Consider the following 19,619-nt stretch of genomic DNA (forward strand, 5'->3'; position numbering starts at 1 on the left):
AAAGTGAGACAATGAAATGAGAAAAGAGAGGCACAGTTTACACCCAGTCTGTCTGTAATAGTGACCTAAGACTGCCTTTCTCAGCCAGTCAAACCCACTGGTGTTCAACTGGTGCTTGTGTTTTTACAAATATTATTTTTCCTTTCTTGAAAACTGAGTAACATCTACCAACAAAACAACAACATGTACGACAACAGACATTTACTTACTAAAAGTGAGTATATAACACAAGTCCAATCACAGCCTTCCTGACAAAGAATTGGCCTAACATATTTAGCCACAGCTGGTCAAGCACCGTGTCAGGTACTAAGGCTGGGAACAAAAGGTATGGAAAGGAATACACAGCAGTATCCCACAGCACGTGGCACATGCACTGGGTTTGGCTGACCTCATTCTCCAGCAGCATTCTGAAATCAAGCCTCTTACAGGAAGGTTTCCATTACAACAGCACCTATTTATCTATCTACAGCAACACTCAAACTGAAAGCCCAAAGCAAGTGGCTAGACAGTTTATTATTTTCTATAACAAGAGGTATATACAATCTCTGTTGAGCTGTGTTCAACTCCTGCAGCAAGATAATCAAATTCTGTGCTAGAGGAAATCTGAAATCACGTTGATTTTGTTACTACACTTGATCTGAAAGCGAGAAGCATTAACCTCAGTAGCTCTCATTTGGTCTGACATTTTGTTCGCTGTACTTTAATCACACCCTGTACTCCCAATGTGCAGTTCACATTTGCATTCCTAACTAAAGAAAAAAGTGACCAGAAAAAAAAACCTGTTGTTTTTGTCAGCTGGATGCGGGGAATTACGAGTTTGGCATTGAAGCAGGAAAAAGAATGATCTGGCACTGCGTGGAACATAGGGAATATTTTGCCAAAAACAAATAAGCAAATAATTTTTTGTTATTCCAATGGCAAAAATCCATTCTGTTCTCTATCTCCAGGGCTATGCACACTCATTACTCTCTAGTTTACACGTACATGAAGGCATCACCTTCATTTCACACAAACTTTTTCATTAAAGAATGTCTTAATGCTAAAGCATTTTTGTGTTAAAATTCCACAACCAACTACACACTAAAAAAAGCTTTCTTCCAGAGAAGCTGGGCATGCTCCGCTTCAGAGCTGTAATGTCAGGACTGATTTAAGTGTCCACATTGCATTATATTATTGTTTTGTAGCTTCTGGCACCTCAGTAAAGGTACAGAACCCCACAATTTTTTTTGTCTGTTTCACAAGAAAACGTATGCGATAGTGTAAATCTAAGCCTACCATGTATATCCTATTTCAAGAGGCATTTTATCATGTCAACATAATTCAATCTAAGAGGCTGTCAATCATCTGCAAAAAGTTTGCCTAAATCCCTTCCAGCTCAAATTGTCTTTAAAGTGAAGTTGCCCACACAAGGACAAAAGCAGCAGCCACAGGCAGATTTTAAAACATCTGCTGACATGTAAAAGCAGGTTTCTTTTAAACATTGACTTGATAACGGGCAAAACCTGAAGACTTCAGCTACTCAATGTCTACATGTCTTCGTTCAAAATAAGAAATGAAGTGTTACCATGCCATGGTCAAAAGTGAAAACACCAACATCACGTCCATGGTGAATGTGGTTCCGCCTGATAATGGGATTTCCGTGGTTTTTAACCCAAATCCCTGCTAATGCATTGTTGGAGATCTCATTGTCCTCATATATTCCCTAGGAAATAGAAAAAGTAAATTAAGATGGGAATCAGGAATAGTAAACAACTGCATCAAAATAAGGACATTTTTTCCAGAAAATACCTGCGCATGGTCAGTAATATAAAGTCCAACGTTTTCACAGTCGCTGATGTTACAGTGTTTAATAGTAGGACAAGCTCCTTGGCCACTAACGCATACTGCAGAGCCAACTGGAAGAAAACAGTACAGTTACCATAGCGTCAAAGCACAGCATATTTATAAATAGTCTGGCAGTGCTGCTGCAAGAAAAGTTAAGAGTGAACTGATATTTTTAAAGGCTGAGGCATGCGCAGTGCCAAACCCTGGAAGCCACTGGCAGAAAAACACCCCTGTCATCATTCTGCAGATGCAAAAAACTGAGCTTTTAAAGAGCTGCTTTTAAAAATCCCTTCTCCAAGCTGTATAGCTGCACACGGCTGCCAGAACCAAAAACAGTTGAAATAATAACTCATGTTCACGAAAGCTCTTGCTCAGTAATTCCCCCACACTAGGCCCACTGTATGCCGATGGCTTACGACAGACAAAGGAGCACAGGAATACAATAGAATTCCAATTCATTCTAAAGTCATTTCATTTTGACTTTCATAATGCACCACATCAAGGAGCACAACCAAACCATGACTTTGTAGCATGCAAAGTCATGCTGCCTCACTCAAGTCAAGCAGGAGACAGCACAGCATGGACTACAGAGCCATACTCAAGACACCCAACTGAATTTGAAAGCTACTCACTGAAGCCCCTGGGATGATTTCAGCTACAACACTACTACCCAGATAACACACTCAGGCTGATTGGGCTCAAAACTGCTTGAGAATTCATCAGCTCAACTCAACCCCATGAAGGATGAAAACATGAAACTCTGCTCCCCCTAAAATCAATGGCACATTTACAGTGATTTCTGAATGGCAAGATTTCATCTAAGCACAATCTGGCCTACATAACACACACCTTCCCCTCAAGTAAACACCATTAAATCAGCAAGCCAGCACATGCCCTATTAGCAAGCTTTCAGATTATTTTCAAGTATAGTACCACAAGGACTATGCATTCTTTTTGTAAATCCTGAAGAAATGATTTTGTCTTATCCGACCCTATGAACAAAGACAGTAAGGATTCCCTGAATTAATTCCTGCTTCAATTCTCGTAGCTGGAGCATCAGCACCTGTTTTTTAGAAATACAGTTGATATTGATTTCAAGATTTCCAACAATTGAAAAAAGACCATAAAGCTTATTAGCTAGTTACAGACTCATTACCTTGTTAATTTATACTTTAATTTTTCAATTGAGTTTCTCCAGCTGCAGTATCCAGTTACTGGTTATGGATATATTAGTATAAAGAGAGCCAATGAATTGACAAATTTGGTGCAAGTAAAGTATTCCTTTAGCCTTCTCATTCACTAAGTAACAAGCTGTGGTCAGTATGTTCTTCATTATGAATGAATTCTTCTCCTTTATCTTTTAGGACTTCTCACTGAACTGTTCCTAACACTTCATTATGTTGTTATGGACACCAGGACCTGATCTGGACCAGGAATAAGAAGTGCAATACAATCTCTCTGTTCCTCCTCAGCATCCCCCTAGATGCATTGAAGGATGACACTGGTTCTTCTGGCCACGTGACAAGCCCATATTCAGCTCTTCACCTACAATGATTCTGACAGCTTTCCCAGGAATACAGCTTCCCAGGATAGAGGTTTATCATTTACATACAACAACAGGCTTTTATTCTTAGTTATTTGCAATTTCCCACATTTGCACAAACATTATGAGAGTTATCTTCCAAAAAGGGTGTAGAAGCTCATCCTCCTCCTCATTTGTAACACCCTAAATCAACATCATTTACAAATTCCAACAGTACATGTTTTACCACTCTGAAGGTAACTGACAACATTAGTGGCTTAAAGTCAAGTGGCCATCTTTGAAACAGCCAGAAAGTGGCCAATGATAACAACCCTACAGGTTATTTAAAATCTATTAGTTTCGTGCTGTTAATCCTGTGGAATTCAAGTGCTTACACGTATTGTAGAATGAAGCCAAATACCTTTCATGGATCCCCACATATTTATACTTGGACTGCTACCTTCTTCAAAAGAAGTCATCAAAAATGCTAAGTGTAATGCAACCATTAAAGTTTTCAGTAAGTGGACATAAATTTCCCTCGATTAATAAATTTTCATTATTGATTGACCAAACCCTGCATTCACCATCTCATTCCATGTAGGATCAATAAACAGTACTACTGGCCATATTTCATTCCGTTTAGATCCTGCTGTGCCTGCCCCCTCCCATTTGCTCCAGCAGGGTCATACATCACCTAACCCAGGTTTCAAGTTCCCATTGATACATAATAGGAGTCCAGAAGATGTCTTGGCCATGCTTTTTAAATCCTCGTGATTTTAGAAGGCCTGTTTTTACAGCTGTTTAACCTCATCCACTCTTACTGTCAGAGTTGAACATATTTCACCATCCCTCTAGGGTATGAGCACATTTATCATTCCTACCCATTCTCATTAAATATGGAACAACAATTACACAACACTTTGCCATTCAAACTCTTCTTTATTATCTATGACAGATCAGCATCACTGCTGAAACCCTCTTTCCAAGTTAAGCTCTTATAACTCACCTGTTCTCTTTGTTTTTCAGGGCCTTTCCTTCCTCAGAAGGAAAGAATCTACATTTCAATGGAAGGCTGGCATTCTGCCGAGGGGAAGGATCTACTACAGTTCCTGTCAATTCTTGCTTGTTGCTTACTTGTATTATCTGCTAGCAAATTCTGCATTTTTGGGAGCTCAGTGCAATGCTCTACAAGTATTGCTCTGATCACATTCTGATTATAAAAAAATGTGATCTTTATTCTGACTCACTTCAGTGGACTTCTTTGTTGTGTGAAATTGGTACTTCAAGAGTACCAAGCATGTATATTACTGGTTTAGGCTTTATTTTACTTTTAACCCAGAATATAATAACTGCATACACTTGAGCAACACCTGAATAAACAAACAAGGCTCTCTTACATCAATTTCTGTTTTTACCTATCGAGATGAGAACTAATACAGATTTCCCCTGCAATTAATGCAAAATATCTGGACTCAGAATCTTGCCACTTAAACTTCATTTTAGAGTTCCAAAGATGCTTCAGACTTGCAGTAAGAGACCTTCAGCTCAAATTACTCGCACAGCTCCCATCTAGACATATTACATACAATAAGAACTTTACATATAACAATGTAGAAAGATGATTTAATGCAATTAGGAGATCTAAAGAAATGGTATCAAGCATGTGCGAGGAGAGAGAGTTTGAATGCTCATGGATCAATATTTCAGAGATGCCACTGACTAGGAAACAGTAAATGCCTTTTTTGGCAGACTGCCATTCTTTCTACCTTTTTTACATGCACTCAGTATTTCCTGAGGAGGTTATAGCAGGGCTAGGTGGAATTAAAAAGTCAATAAAAATTAATAATCAATAAGCGTTGACAGTACAGCCTACACACTGCCTCCAAAACTGACCAGAAATGTTGACTTCAGAGCAGAGAAACAAATACAGTGCAGCAAAAATTCAGCAATCCAGAGGGCTGAAGAGGACAAAAGTCCAAAATTATCAGAAATGGTTTGTCATAACAAACAGCGGCCAGGAAAAATCAAAACAACTTTAACACACATTTTCCACAAAAACATCAAGACCTAATAACTTACAGATAAACATGCTCCAATATGAAACCATGCAGCTCTTTAAGCTACTCTTCAAAGGAAGTTTAAGGTAGTCCATTAAATTAATTCCTCTCATTTCTGAGGTCCCCAGTATTGTGCAGGGGAATTGAAAGAATAAACTTATTTGACATACTTGAATTTCCCAGTATTTAAGATTAAAAAAAGGTATCGGTAAAGAAGTCAAGATATTGAGAGTAACTAGCTGCCCTTTGTTGCTCTTCTTCATCTCTTATCACTATCCCATCATAGCTGATTTGTCTTCCATAAAACAGATGGCAGTGCAAATCAGAGCTGCCTTATTCATAACTGTGGTAGAGTTTTACAACCTGAAATCTCCAAGAAAGAACATGTCTTCCTCTAGGAGGCACAGTAAAAGGAATCCTTCCACTATCCTCATTACAGTTTCCTGTTCATACCAGAAAAATACAGCCTATGTCTAGCTGAAGATCGCTTCCCTGCCTTAATGTTGATCTGAGCAACTACTATGCACAGTCTGCTGTGCAGATTCATTCTACTTCACCACCTTAATTTAGGTATCTAAAGTTTATACTGCGATTTCCTTTCAAAGACTCAGTATCTCCATTCTTCTTCACCTCTTTTTTCTGGTTCTCCAACTCTTATTTTATCTGCCAGTTTTTGAACATGTTAAAACTATCTATGTCTTCTTGTGAATAGCCATGTCTCGTTCCCAGTGTCTGTAACTGTCACAATGCCTCTCAGACCTTCATTGCCTCTGACCCTCTACTTCCAGATCCTATTCTACCAATGGTTAAATTTCTCATTTCATTTCATCATCTCTGATGGTGAAACAAGTGTTTATAGCTCACAGTTTTAATGTCATCCATTTCCAAGAACGCACGCTGTAATGAATCTAATGTAAATGTCCCACATATGCCCCCTTCAAATGCTGTCACCTGCCAGTTACAATTATGCAAACCAGAAACAAGTTAAGTTGGGCTATCCCATGGGCCAGGGTGCTAGAAGGCAAGGGGGCCTGTGAGAGCTGGTTAGCGTTTAAACGGCTCTTCTTCCAAGCTCAGGATCGGTGCGTCTCTGTGACTAAGAAATCAGGAAAAGGTGCAAGGAGACCCGCGTGGATGAGTAAGGAGCTCATGAGAACTGGGGAGGTGCCTGAAGACTGGAGGACAGCCAGTGTCAGTCCGGTCTTCAAAAAGGGCAAGAAGGAAGACCCGGGTAACTATAGGTCAGTCAGACTCACCTCTGTCCCAGGGAAGGTGATGGAACAGCTTGTGCTGGATGCCATCTCCAGACAACTGGGTGATAAGGAGGTTATCAGGAGTCCTCAGTTCACCAAGGGGAGGTCGTGCTCGACCAACCTGGTGGCCTTTTATGAAGATGTCACTAGCTGGATGGACAGGGGGAGGGCGGTAGATGTAGTCTACCTTGATTTCAGTAAGGCTTTTGATACTGTCCCCCATGACATCCTTATAACAAAGCTGAGGAAGCATGGGATAGATGAGTGGACGGTGAAGTGGGTCGAGAATTGGCTGACTGGCAGAGTGCAGAGGGTTGTTGTTGGCGGTGCGGTGTCTGGCTGGAGGCCTGTAACTAGCGGCGTCCCCCAGGGGTCTGTACTGGGTCCGGTCCTGTTCAACATCTTCATCAACGACCTTGATGAGGGAATAGTGACCACCCTCAGCAAGTTTGCTGATGACACGAAGTTGGGAGGATTGGCTGACACGCCTGAAGGCTGTGCCGCCATTCAGCGAGACCTGGACAGGCTGGAGAGCTGGGCAGTAAGAAACCGGATGAGGTTTAACAAAAGCAAGTGTAGAGTCTTGCACCTGGGTAGAAATAATTGCATGCACCAGTACAGGCTGGGGGAAGAGCTGCTGGAGAGGAGCTCTGCTGAGAGGGACCTGGGCGTCCTGGTGGATGACAGATTGACCATGAGCCAGCAGTGTGCCCTTGTGGCCAAAAAAGCCAATGGCATACTGGGGTGTATTAAAAAGAGTGTGTCCAGCAGGTCGAAGGAGGTGATCCTCCCCCTCTACTCTGCCCTGGTGAGGCCTCATCTGGAATACTGTGTCCAGTTCTGGGCTCCCCAGTACAAAAAAGACAGGGATCTCTTGGAATGAGTCCAGCAGAGGGCCACAAAGATGGTGAAGGGCCTGGAGCATCTCCCCTATGAGGAGAGACTTAGGGAACTGGGTCTGTTTAGCCTTGAGAAAAGAAGGCTGAGAGGGGACTTGATCCAGGTTTATAAATACCTGAGGTGTGGGAGCCATAGTGGTGAGTCTGGTCTCTTTTCAGTAGTGCGTGGGGACAGGACTAGGGGTAATGGGATGAAAGTACAGCATAGGAAGTTCCACACGAATGTGCGGAAGAACTTCTTTACGGTGAGGGTGACGGAGCACTGGAACAGGCTGCCCAGGGAGGTGGTGGAGTCTCCTTCTCTGGAGATATTCAAGACCCGCCTGGACGCCTACCTGTGTGACGTGGTGTAGGGAGCCTGCTTTGGCAGGGGGGTTGGACTCGATGATCTCTACAGGTCCCTTCCAACCCCTACAATTCTGTGATTCTGTGAAGTCTTATGTAAGAACTCTCCTGTAACTGTTCAGGTTTTAAACTAACTGTCCAACAAGTCCACAGTGACTGAAATGGAAGGCCAAGTATTCATGACAGCAAAGGTTCAGGACCCATATCTTGGTAATAATGTCACTAAAAGTCAAAAAAGTTTAAAGCTCTGTAACAAATACCTTGCACTAAAAAAAAAAGAAATATGTCAACGTTAAGTCACAGTTTGTGTGCTGCTTTCACACACTCAGGTTAGATTAGCGTTAAGAAGTGTCAGTCTCAAACAATAAGAAGCCCACTAACCTGTACAAGTACTTCGAATAATACAGTGATCTATAATTGGACTGCAATTCACGGTAATCTCTAAGCAGTGGTGTGCATTGTGGTGCTGAGCAGATTTGTCATCAGGATTGAACTGTAAAAGGAAAAAGATTATTTATCTGTTGGCTCAGGCATTAAAATGAGATTATTAAAAGCTTCACTCAAGTTTGAGATTCTTACCCTGATTGTCATATATCCAACATAGGCATCTTCAGAACCCTCCATAAAAACGAAGGTGGAATCTCTAGTGTTTTCTATTATAACCTTATCTGCTACTTTTCCAGGAGCTGCAAAACATGAAACATACGGTGGTGAAAAAGGGTCCTCGAAGAATTCTCTTCAAGGCAGCAACAGAAGAAAAATGAATATTATTTCTGGAACATAGACATCCTGGTATCACATAAATAGTTCAGAGATGACGAAAAATGTAGTCTAACAATCTTGTACCAACTCAACATCTAGCAGCATAAAAAAATCTTCTCTTAGATGAAGAGACGCAGTCTCCTGACTTCCAGATTGTTGGAATTTCTAGGAAAACAGCTCCTCATTAAAATAAGGTACAAACTGAATGTTTGTGCAAGGAAAAAAACCACTGGTTGCAAAACACTAGCTCACTTTCTGAATACAAACCGGACAGTTTAATGAACCCAGATTCCAGTCTAGAGGCACTGTAATTCTCTCACCAAATACTGTTTAGTTTGGTATTTTAAACTCTTTTCTTAAACACGAATACACACATCTCATCACTAATTTAAAATAATCTATACAACAAATTAGTAATCTGCTTATGACCTCAGTAATTGGCAATGACTCAACATCTCTCATATTTAGGACTCAGAGTTGAAGTGGTCTTCATTATTATTTATAAGATAATCTTGTATAGCAAGACTGAGCTTTACTTCTGAAAGAATATATAAAGTTTCAAAATAGTTCATTTCCACGTTCCCGTAATCTGCAGATTGATTTCCCATGTTAACAGTAAGGCTCTGCTATATTTTCATCCTTAATCCAAAGGCAGAACATGTTTACATTGGTACTGCAAAAGCCAGCAGAGGGAGCACAAGTTAACAACAGTCTTAAGAATGGTGTAAATTTACAGTGATACTCATTCACAAGCAAGAGACTGTTTAATTCAAAACTGCACATTAAATATGCAAGCTGGAGAAATCCTTCCTCAATGTATGAACTGCAAACATTCAAGTTTCACAAATTACAGCAAGTAAGTTATGGGGACGACTTAGAGTTGCAATCAATTCTGAAACGAGAGACAGGCAAATACAGGCAGATTTGCCCTCAATTTTCTATCTTTCTGAAGAGCCTATGCACAGGATTTCTCACTAGCAGATTTTTCTGTTGTCTGTTGACACTAGAAGAGACAAGTGGTATGTCCTGTTCTTTATCACTCAGGCAGAAAGGTGCCAGTCAGAATGAAGCAATATTTACATCATTATCCAGCTTGTTCTCACTATCTAAAAGGCAGATCTCTGCTTTCACTACAGAAAATGTTTTAAGGTAGTCTAGCTTTTCATACCACTATTCACTTACTACCAGACGATAACTGAAAGAGGCTTTGTATCACCATACAAAACAATTTTGTGTGGCCTGGTAACATATCGATTGGCTATTTTTTCACCATAGTGTAAATGCACTGGTATACACAGCCACGCACTAACATGCTGTTCACTACAGGTTATCTCTGTCCTCTCAGTACAAGAGTTAACTTACAGGTCTGAGTTTGGGTGGTCCCAGAATATCCATTATGGAACATGCCAATTAGTAAGACTAGAATGTTCAGGTGATCCACCAGGAAAAGGCTTAAAGGGAAGGGGACTTGTAGAAGAATCAAAGAAATTCTGTGCTACAACTTACTGGATCTTTGCAAAATAATTATTCAGAGAAATATCTCTATTTCAATTTTTGGCTCAGATCACCTCAGAAAAGATAAACCAATATAAGAAAGGGAAAAGACAAGGAAAAGGGCCATTAATTTCATAATCAAGCAAAGAAGTCCATTTGCCAAGTCTAAGAGAGTCAACACTCCACAGGATCAGTTTGACTACAGTATAGGGGCCCAAAAAGAAACTATTTTACTGTTACTAGTTTAACAGCCTATAAATAAGAGACAGACCGTTTTTCAAAAGAAATTAATTAAAACAAAACATTAACAAGGTGTACCCTCAGAGTTCTTTCATTCCTTAAACCGTATGAAACAATTTCAGTTTTCAGTGCATTAACAGGGAATAACACCAGATTCTGCACAAAATAATTATGACCCTCTGCAGTCTAACAGGCAAAATGCTGAGATCCACTTAGATTCTGATCTCTACAAAATCCATAATGAAGAACACAGCACTTAATTTGTCTAATGTATTTCCAGTTCAAAGACGCAGAATGGGAATCTGACAAGGAGTTCAGGCTATGAAAGCATTTTCTTGAACACAAGAAGTATTTAATTGTGACACTCTTCACCATTTTAGACTTTACTACCCTTAAAATTACAGTTATTGCTCTTATTGTTGCCACTGTTTTTTCTTCACTGGAAAAATCCTTCAATAATTCCCTTTGCACTTATCTGCACATTATTTAAATCAAGGGGAAAATAAAAATGAAAGCTTTATTTCCCATAACACAGGGGAAAAAAAATCAATTAAGACTTTCAGATCAAGATACATATATGGATAACTGCTGAAACAGTTAACAGTTTTGCCGTCTTAAATGATGTGAGGACTCCAAGGAAGGCCTGTAGTCCTGCACAAAGCTGATCCCCCTTCACCTACTTCTCTCCCATCTTTATCCCTCCACATCCTAAAGTATATCATTTATTTATTAAGAAGTTAATAGGCATTTCTGTCCACTGAACTAGCTGCATCAAAACAGGACTTTTAGTCTTGCTTCCTACTTGATGGTTTAGATATGCCATGTTACTAATAATTTGTTTTATGACAAGGTCACCCACTTAGTTGACCAAGGGAAGCCAGTAGATGTTGTTGTTTTATGTTTTTTTTACCCATTTCAGCACAGCTTTTGTTATTTTCTCTTACAGTATCCTTCTGGACAAAATGTCCAGCCTACAGTTAGCCAAGTACATAATACGGGTAGGGTTCAAATGGTTATAGTAAGCTGAGTTACATCAGGCACTAATGGGGGTCCCCTGGGATCTACTTTAGGGCCAGTTCTCTATAATGTTTTTAAAAGTAGTCTGGATGCAAGACTCAAATGCAAACAAAGCCAGTTTGTGGATGATACTAAATTAAGAAGAGCAGCTGAATCCCTGAAGAGCAGAGATCTTGCAGAGATGTTCACAAATGCTAGGCCATCACCAACCACATAAGTTTAGCACAAGCAGGGCCAGATTCTGCACCTGGGATGGAGCAACTCTGGATGAATGAAGAGAAAGGAGGATGAGAGGCTGCAGAGTTGTCCTGTGGAATGGCATCTGGAGGTTTCAGTTAATGTCAAGTTGAACATATGAACAGTGTGCCCTAACAGCCAAAAAGGCCAATCAATTCCGGGTGTGCTTGTCAGTCAATGGCAGTGGTCACAGCATCAAGCCTGTCAGAGTTAAAGTAGTGTTTTGACAATGCTCTTAGACAGAGGGTTTAATTTTTAGGTAGTTCCTATATGCAGACAGGAGCTGGGACTTAATGATCCTTATGGGTCCATTCCAACCTGGGATATTCTGGTGCTTTTACTACAATAATTTCTCCAAAGGCTTCCTTGCAAACCACCCTCATTTACCTAGACTTAACAAAATAAAACTCCAAACTAAATAGAAGAACAAATCTGGAATACGAGGCACTATTCCCTAAGAACATTTTTCTTATTTGAGAAAACAAAACTCTAGAGTTTGAGGTATGCCTTTCTAGAAACGCTGTACTTCTTCACAAGTCCAAAGAAGAAATCATTAAAGAAAACTGATTACAAATTGCAAAGATATTTGTCCCTACCATTCTGAAAAGCACAGTTTGAACCAGAAAGAGGCAGATCTCCAAGGCTTAGTGCTTCACATTAACTTGTTTTCTTTTCTGGATAATTTAAGATCCACTCCCTCTACAAAGACACTGACCATTTAGTGTAGGAAATCTGACAAGGTGAAGAGACAGAAGTGCCAGAAACTGAAACAAACACATCTTGTACTTCTGGTTTACTTTTGGACACACTGCTCCTCAAGACAGCTATTCTATTACAAAAATACACAATGCAGATCTCTTGCTTTCAAAGGCCTGCATATAGAATTGATTTTCTGAATAACTGAAGATAATTCCAGGGAAAGAGAATTACTGCAGCAGAGGGTCTTTCTTGAGAGAAGCCAGAGAGTATGAAGAAGTGTAAACAGGTATCAAAGATGCCCTTCCAAATTTCATCTAGAATCTGAGATATAAGATACCTTAGAGGAGTGCTGATCCAGTCTGATCTGGATTTTAAACACTGAAAGAGTATGACTCTTGCCCTAGTATCTATTACTGTCACCCTGTAACTGAAACAGAAGTCAGGTCAGTATTTTTGTTAATTCTCCAAGGCTATTGCCTGCATTTGGCAAGCACAGCAGCATATCAGGAGTGGAACTACAGAGTTAAACGCGTCAATGCTGAGGAGCTGACACCCACACCATGTCTGCTGCAGAACAGGCAGGGAAGAAGCAACTGTGGCTTTGGATTAGTCCTAGCCTGCTCTCTTCCACTGAATGCACACAGACTGCTAGAGTGCAGCAAGTGTATTCCAGGAACATGTCTTAGATTAGTCTCATCCAAAAGGAATTCAGTTTGTGCTCCAAAACCTCTCCATAACAAACCTACGTACTGTAAGTGGTAAATTCAGCACACTCAGTACTGTTAGTACAGCCCTGAACAGACAAACTAACACAGTAATTCAGTTGCACCTTGCTGATCTGCAGGAACCAGTTTTAAGACTAACAGTGGAACTATCTGTCTCATACGGTCAAAGCAGTTTTCTCTCCAAGGTTACAACACCCAGGCAGGAAGTGACAGAAAGAGGTTCACTCTAGAACAAGATAGTTGGTAGGCAGAACAAATAAACACTTTAGGAGATATACATATTTTTTTTAAATCTCAAAAAATGCACAGAGATGAGAATTGACTTACAGAAGCAAGAAGTTCAAGAACACTTAACAAAAATCTCTGCCAAACAAAGAGAATCTAAACTCTTACCACTCGATGGTGCTACTCAGGATTAGTATGCTCACAGTAAGAACAAAGAAGCAAACAGCTACTCCAGCACCACAGTTTGCAGACAGGTGAGTTATCCTATGCTAACTCCCCAGGACTTTCAGAATAGATTATTTTCTTCTCCACAAAGGATTCTTTGTTAGAGGAACAGTTGGGAGATGAACAGAGAAAATAAACCTCTAGTCTCAGAATCTCTCTGCTAGATGTTCTCATTCCTTCCTTGAGATGAAATTATAATGCTGAAGAAAATGGGACAGATACTAATTTGGTCTTGCTCCCACTGCTGGGTTCTACTCTGGAGATAAGTTATATATAAACAAATTTCATATGAACCACCTGAAAATTTCAATTGCAATCCTAACTAAATATACCTCCTGACAAATTCAATTTTTCTCCTAATAAAATAAGAAGTCACTCCTAGAACTAACAAGCAGATGATGGTACTTTGGTCTGAAGTATCAGCCATTTCTTTTGTACAGAAAATATTTAGGCTTATGAAGGAAGACTGGCATTTATATCAGATACTTAATACAACAGAATATCTTTGTAACGAAGGCAGTAGTTAAACACAGATCATGCCTTGAGACAAAAATGTTCTCAGTTTAAATACCTGCACCGATCATGGTGATTGGAGATTCAATATATATCCATTCATCGGTATATATACCAGAGTGAACAAAGATAAGTCCATCAAAATGAGCTTCCTGAACTCCACCAAGAGCATCCTCAATGGTATCATAATACTAGAAGAAAAGGGAGAAGTTCAGAGAGACATCCATGCGAAGATACATAAATATTCTTAGAAATAACTGCTTTGAAACATACCAACATATTTTCTCTTCCTTTGTATCTTGCAGGATTACTGTAGAAGTGTTCAGCAAAACCTGGCTTTACATGCGCTCCTTTGTACTGAAACAGGAAAAATAGTTTATGATAAGTTGCAGACAGGTGGAGCTGAATGCACAGCCTGACATCTGAATGTACAGATAGAGGATCTATTTATCCCTTAACAAGCTACTTGCTATTATCGGCTAGTTTCAGGATCTAAGTATCATATTTGACTTCCCACATCAGGCTCAATTGCAAATGGCAGCACCAAAAACAAAGTCTGAATCTTAAAGAGCGACCAGCTAAACCAAGAGCCCAGCCTGCTTACACAGCCAGAGGCCTATGAAGGAACTGAAACATGACAATAAACGCTGTGTACCTTATGCACCCCACAAACAATGCTGTTATTTCCATATTTTGATTGCAGCTGCTTACCACAAAACAAACTGCACTTATCTGGTGAAAAAAATAATCTTGTACGCCTTCACATCTGATTTGTACTGAACCAAGATGCCAAGTTTTAGTTAATGGACTTCTGGAGTTTAAAAAACAAATATAAATCACATTGTGTAACAGATCAATTTTGATATTTTATTTACTTCCCTCTCCTACCTTTTTCAAATGTGACACCCAGACATTCTTACAGTGTTTTGATACTTTGAATTAGATGTTCAGTCACATGCCTTAAAAGTAATCTGCTTAGCTCCAGTCATGTCAGCTGTAAATCATTGTTTAAGCTCAAGTGATATTTTTCTTTTGCTAGAGGAAGAAGTGTATGAATCTCATAATCAGCAAGCACACATTTAATATACCTGATTACAACATCTCTGAAATCAAGAAATCACTTCAGATATTTCCCTATTGCATAACACAGGAATCTCTCCTCATCTCCTTAGTCTCGTTATCTCACTCACTTCAAATTCCAGTACCCAAATCATTACTGTATCGTCAGCTGTGTCTCAGAAGTCAAGATTTTTACTTTCATAAATCACCTTTAAATTGAAATATAGATTAATGCTACTGTTACCAGTTGCTGAAAGCTTTCCTTCCAGGGATTTGGATGTTCATATTCTTCTGGATTAATCTGATAAAATTTACCAGCTTCAGGATGCATCATTGGACGTGTGTACTCAAATACTTCCATATACAGTCTTTTCCTGAGTAGAAGTGTCAATCACAGAAGAAAATTAATGCGCTACACATTCCTCTTCCATTTGAAAACACCACACTAAAAACATACGCATTTCTTTCCCCAACAGCATTCAACATAGTTCATGACAACGAATTTGAAAAAGGTCAGTACCAAACACTTAAACCCTTGCCAAGCAATTTCTCAGCTGGACTGACTTCTGTGCTTTTGTAAAATAACTTCTGACATGTTCCAGGATCCAAATGGTCACATTCTCAACACGTAACTGAAGCGTAGGGAGAATTTCTTTTAAGCTATAATGCTTGTGACATCAGTGTCTAATTGTGTATTAACTGCAGCAGTGTTTTAGCACTTAGGAAAGCTTGTATCCTAAGGACAACAAAACTCACTATTAAGTGTGCCACCAATTCTTCTTCACCTTACCACACAAAAAAAAAAAAGGCTGAAAAAAATGCATGCAAAGAGAACAAATGATTTACCATATCTCAAGAATAATTTAATCACTGGACAGATTAAACAAGCTTAAAAGAAAACAATGCTGCAGCTACAAAACAACTGGATTGTTTTGTTTCGTGTCAGAATACGAATAGTTGCAGTGCCTGAGCTGAATGACATTAAGCCCAGCCTTACAGAATGCCACTGAATCTTAGAGAATGTAACTCAGCTAACAAAATGTCACCAAAATCCTCCTGGACAAAACAGAACAGAACTTCTGTGACACCATCCTCCAGCTTTGTTATTTGGCTTAATCTTTCCCCCAAAAGAAAAAACAAAACAGACCCCAGCATATGAAACATGCTACTTTTTCCTTATTAAATAACACTAATTTAGATCCCATTAATCCACATTCTCAACAACCCCAGGGTGGGTGAATTTATACCTTGGAAAACAACCACAGCATTCAAACATTAAAACAAAAACAAACAAGTGAAAAAAGAAGCCAAACCAAACCCCAAAATATCCAACATCAGACCAAACTGCATTTGACATCAAGATATGCATTTCTTCTCCAGTCAAATACAAACCCCACAGAAATGCAAACAAGGTTAAAGAGGGGAAAAACAGAAGGAGTGGTTGCTGAAGGAATACCTCACTACATTTTAAAGTCATTATTTAACTAGTATTTATACAACTAGAGAATCAGAAGTGTTACTGTTAAGTGTTACTGTTTAACACGCCTGATCAGAAATTCATAAGTAACCAAAAAATGCTTGTGTAAACCAGAGATATTGAAATACAATTTGTTTAAAAGCAACTAATTGCAGTTCCTAACCAATAGTTCTTTCTTTTTTCCCATTGTCCTGGCATCTCATGCAGCACAGCTTATATTTCTCAAGATAATGAGGAATAGCTTTTCACTTACCACAAAATGGGATCATTAGCCAGCTCACTGAAGCGTTTACACACACAAGCTGCTCTGCAGAGATCCTGCTCCAGCAGGTAGGAGAAGATCTTTAGGACCACTTCATCTGGCAACTTTTCCTGAAGATATTGTTCTGCAGGCGCTGCTATTAAACAGTGATTTATGTAAGGTTACTGACATATTTAAGCAGCCCAAATTCTGATCAAAACACATCACCAGCTTGCCATTTGCAAGATTCCAAATCTCAAATTTTTAAGAGCCCTTCATCAAAATTTGAAGATAAACCTAGGTAAATGGTTGACCCTGGTGTCAGTTAAAAGCTATAGACTGACAAAAAGCAGCTACTAAGTGTATTTCAGATACACTGGCTCTTTACTATTAGCTTTAGTGTGGCTCAACTAACCCATGCTATCCATGTAATAATGATCCACAGTTCAAATATTATGAAACAAAGGAATTTAGTCAAAAACAGTCAGTCTGAAGAAGATACCAATAAAACTTTCCCACCTCCACACAATGAACACATTATGAAGAAATATGCCTGGGATGCAGGAAACCATCAAGCAGTAATTCAAAGATATCCTTCTACTTACTCCCACTTATGTGTTTTCTCATAAAATTAAAGAAGAAAAATAGAAGTGAAGCCAAATGAAGCACTAGTCTTGCCTGATGATGCATTTCTTGAGGAAGGTTTGAGAATGTGACATTCTTCTCATTGCTTTGCAAAGATATCACTGCACTTGATATCCCCGCCGTTGTGCACAATACATACAACAGCTTATAGCAAAAAGGCCACCTGCAGCGTGCATTCTCACAAGGACCTTCCCTGGCAGCTATCCTTGCAACTGGGTAGTTTTGTGTTTAGAGGTCATTTGTTTGGTTACTGACTTTAAGATCTTTTCTCAGGCAGAACCATACAGAACAGCTTCCAACTTTTAGTGGATTTGTATGCGAGGCATAAAGAGCTTCTGCTATATTCATAATGCAATTATATCCACGTAATGCTCCTTGCATTATTAATTTTTTCCTAGAACATCTAAACCAAGGGAGCAATACAACTGTGATTTTGACTATTATAGAGAGAACACTGAAGTGACCCTCAGACAGAAGACTACTAAATCTGAGGGAGCAGGATTCCGAAAAGAAGTTTCCAAACAAGGTCTCTCTCACATATACAAGATGGCAGAAATTCTGAAACATATTGACTCTGCAGTGACCTCCCCTAAACCTGCTCCTTGTGTGACATTCATAGTGATTCACAAAAGCCAATTTCCCCTGCTGGTCTTAACAGTAACAAGTGATGGGCATAAGATCTACATATACACCACTTCAGTCAAACAAAAATCAATGCCGTACAGAAGGAAAAAACCTCACTATTCTCTCTCAAAATAAACTTTCAGGTCGGTAGTGTCCATTGATCATGGAGAGAAAAAAGAACCACCAAAACTTATTCCTCATTCTTATCTGCCCCCCTTCAAATTAATGCTTTTTTGGATTGACTCTTCAGTGCAGCTTGTTTATAAGCTACAGAACCACCAGCATGGGTGCAAGGAAGGGAACAGGAATCAATGTCCAGCAGTTAGGCAAGATGGTTCTTTTCAGTAGCAGTATTATCAGTGCCAAACACTTGATTAGTATTTTTAACAATAAATATCTTACAGGCTGAAGCCAGTAAATTACCAAAACTAATGAAGTGCAAGCAAATAGTCTGGAAAGGTCTTACATTCAAGACAGACTTGCAGAACCCAATATATGGGGAACGTGTGCCAACCCACGAGGTGAGTACAGCCAGGAAGCATCCAAAAATGCTACCTGCACATTAAGTGCTGGTTTTTAAGAAGGTATTTTTCCACTGGAGTTGAAGTTTTTTGCTGTATCAAACAGGCAACAGCAACTCATTCTACAGTCCTAATTACCCTTGAAATGCATCACAGGATTGCTGGGCATTGCTTCTGAATACATCTTTTTCTGGTAGCATTCCAGTTAGATGTGGAGATACAGTCTTAAAAGCTAAAATGTAACGTTGTGAACACAAGACAGTAAATATTCTCAGAGACCTCTCATGACCTGTCTTCTGCTTTTAACATGCAAATGTTTGAGGCACACAATGTTATCTTCTTCCCTAGACAACTGGTGTCTTGACTGAACAGCCTGCATAACTTCATCTTCCTTTACGTTTACATGTGTTAAGACCTGACTAAGTTTGAATGGAAAGGGGAAGTTCACATGTATAGTGTCTCCCATTGCTCAAAATTTCTGTTTCCTACTGAGGCCACAACACAATATAAAAAAATATATCTAAATGTGTTTCTGTCACTGGAAGAAATAGTAACCAACTCTGACAACACACAAAAAATTTCTTCTTGAGGAAAAACCAACACCATCACATATTCCAATTTTCTATCTAATTTTAATTGGAAAGCACTTAATTAGGTACCACTTGCAAAATGAAGATAATTTTATTTTGTTTTTTTTTTTAACAAGCATTTGCTGCCCTCTTCCACCTTTATCAGAAGTCCTTCAGAATTCAGACATTCAAGCTGCCTTTCTGCTTAGTTAGATGCAAGGTGCAGGTAAGTTCTTGTCCCAAGTTTACTAAACCAGACCTTTAAAACTGCATTGCCCTGCCTGGTGACTAAAGCAGAACTGTTAGTTTCCCAGCTACCAGGAGTAGCAGCACACTATTTCATATGCTTGAAAAGCTTTTATACTTAACCTTCATTTTGTTAATATGCATAAAACTAAACAAAACAAAAAAAGACAAAATTCAAGGGGATATCGCCAACCTCGACC

At 39.3% G+C, this 19,619-nt stretch overlaps 1 protein-coding gene across 3 annotated transcripts in view; it reads right to left on the reverse strand.

Moving 5' to 3' along the window:
- The window catches only part of FBXO11 (F-box protein 11), a 60,698-nt gene that overhangs the window by 8,328 nt on the left and 32,751 nt on the right, over positions 1 to 19,619 (reverse strand). For 2 of the 3 annotated variants that reach the window (XM_015856901.1, XM_015856899.2), the window contains exons 4-11: positions 16,827 to 16,971; positions 15,341 to 15,470; positions 14,311 to 14,394; positions 14,096 to 14,228; positions 8,480 to 8,586; positions 8,282 to 8,393; positions 1,789 to 1,895; positions 1,565 to 1,702 (exon numbers count right to left, since the gene is read on the reverse strand). In XM_015856901.1, the coding sequence (XP_015712387.1) occupies positions 1,565 to 1,702; positions 1,789 to 1,895; positions 8,282 to 8,393; positions 8,480 to 8,586; positions 14,096 to 14,228; positions 14,311 to 14,394; positions 15,341 to 15,470; positions 16,827 to 16,971 (956 nt within the window). The remainder of the gene's footprint in view (positions 1 to 1,564; positions 1,703 to 1,788; positions 1,896 to 8,281; positions 8,394 to 8,479; positions 8,587 to 14,095; positions 14,229 to 14,310; positions 14,395 to 15,340; positions 15,471 to 16,826; positions 16,972 to 19,619) is intronic. The other variant, XM_015856900.2, reaches the window with a different exon arrangement.

The sequence above is a fragment of the Coturnix japonica genome, chromosome 3, assembly GCF_001577835.2.
Source record: "Coturnix japonica isolate 7356 chromosome 3, Coturnix japonica 2.1, whole genome shotgun sequence".
In the NCBI taxonomy this organism is placed as follows: Eukaryota; Metazoa; Chordata; class Aves; order Galliformes; family Phasianidae; genus Coturnix; species Coturnix japonica.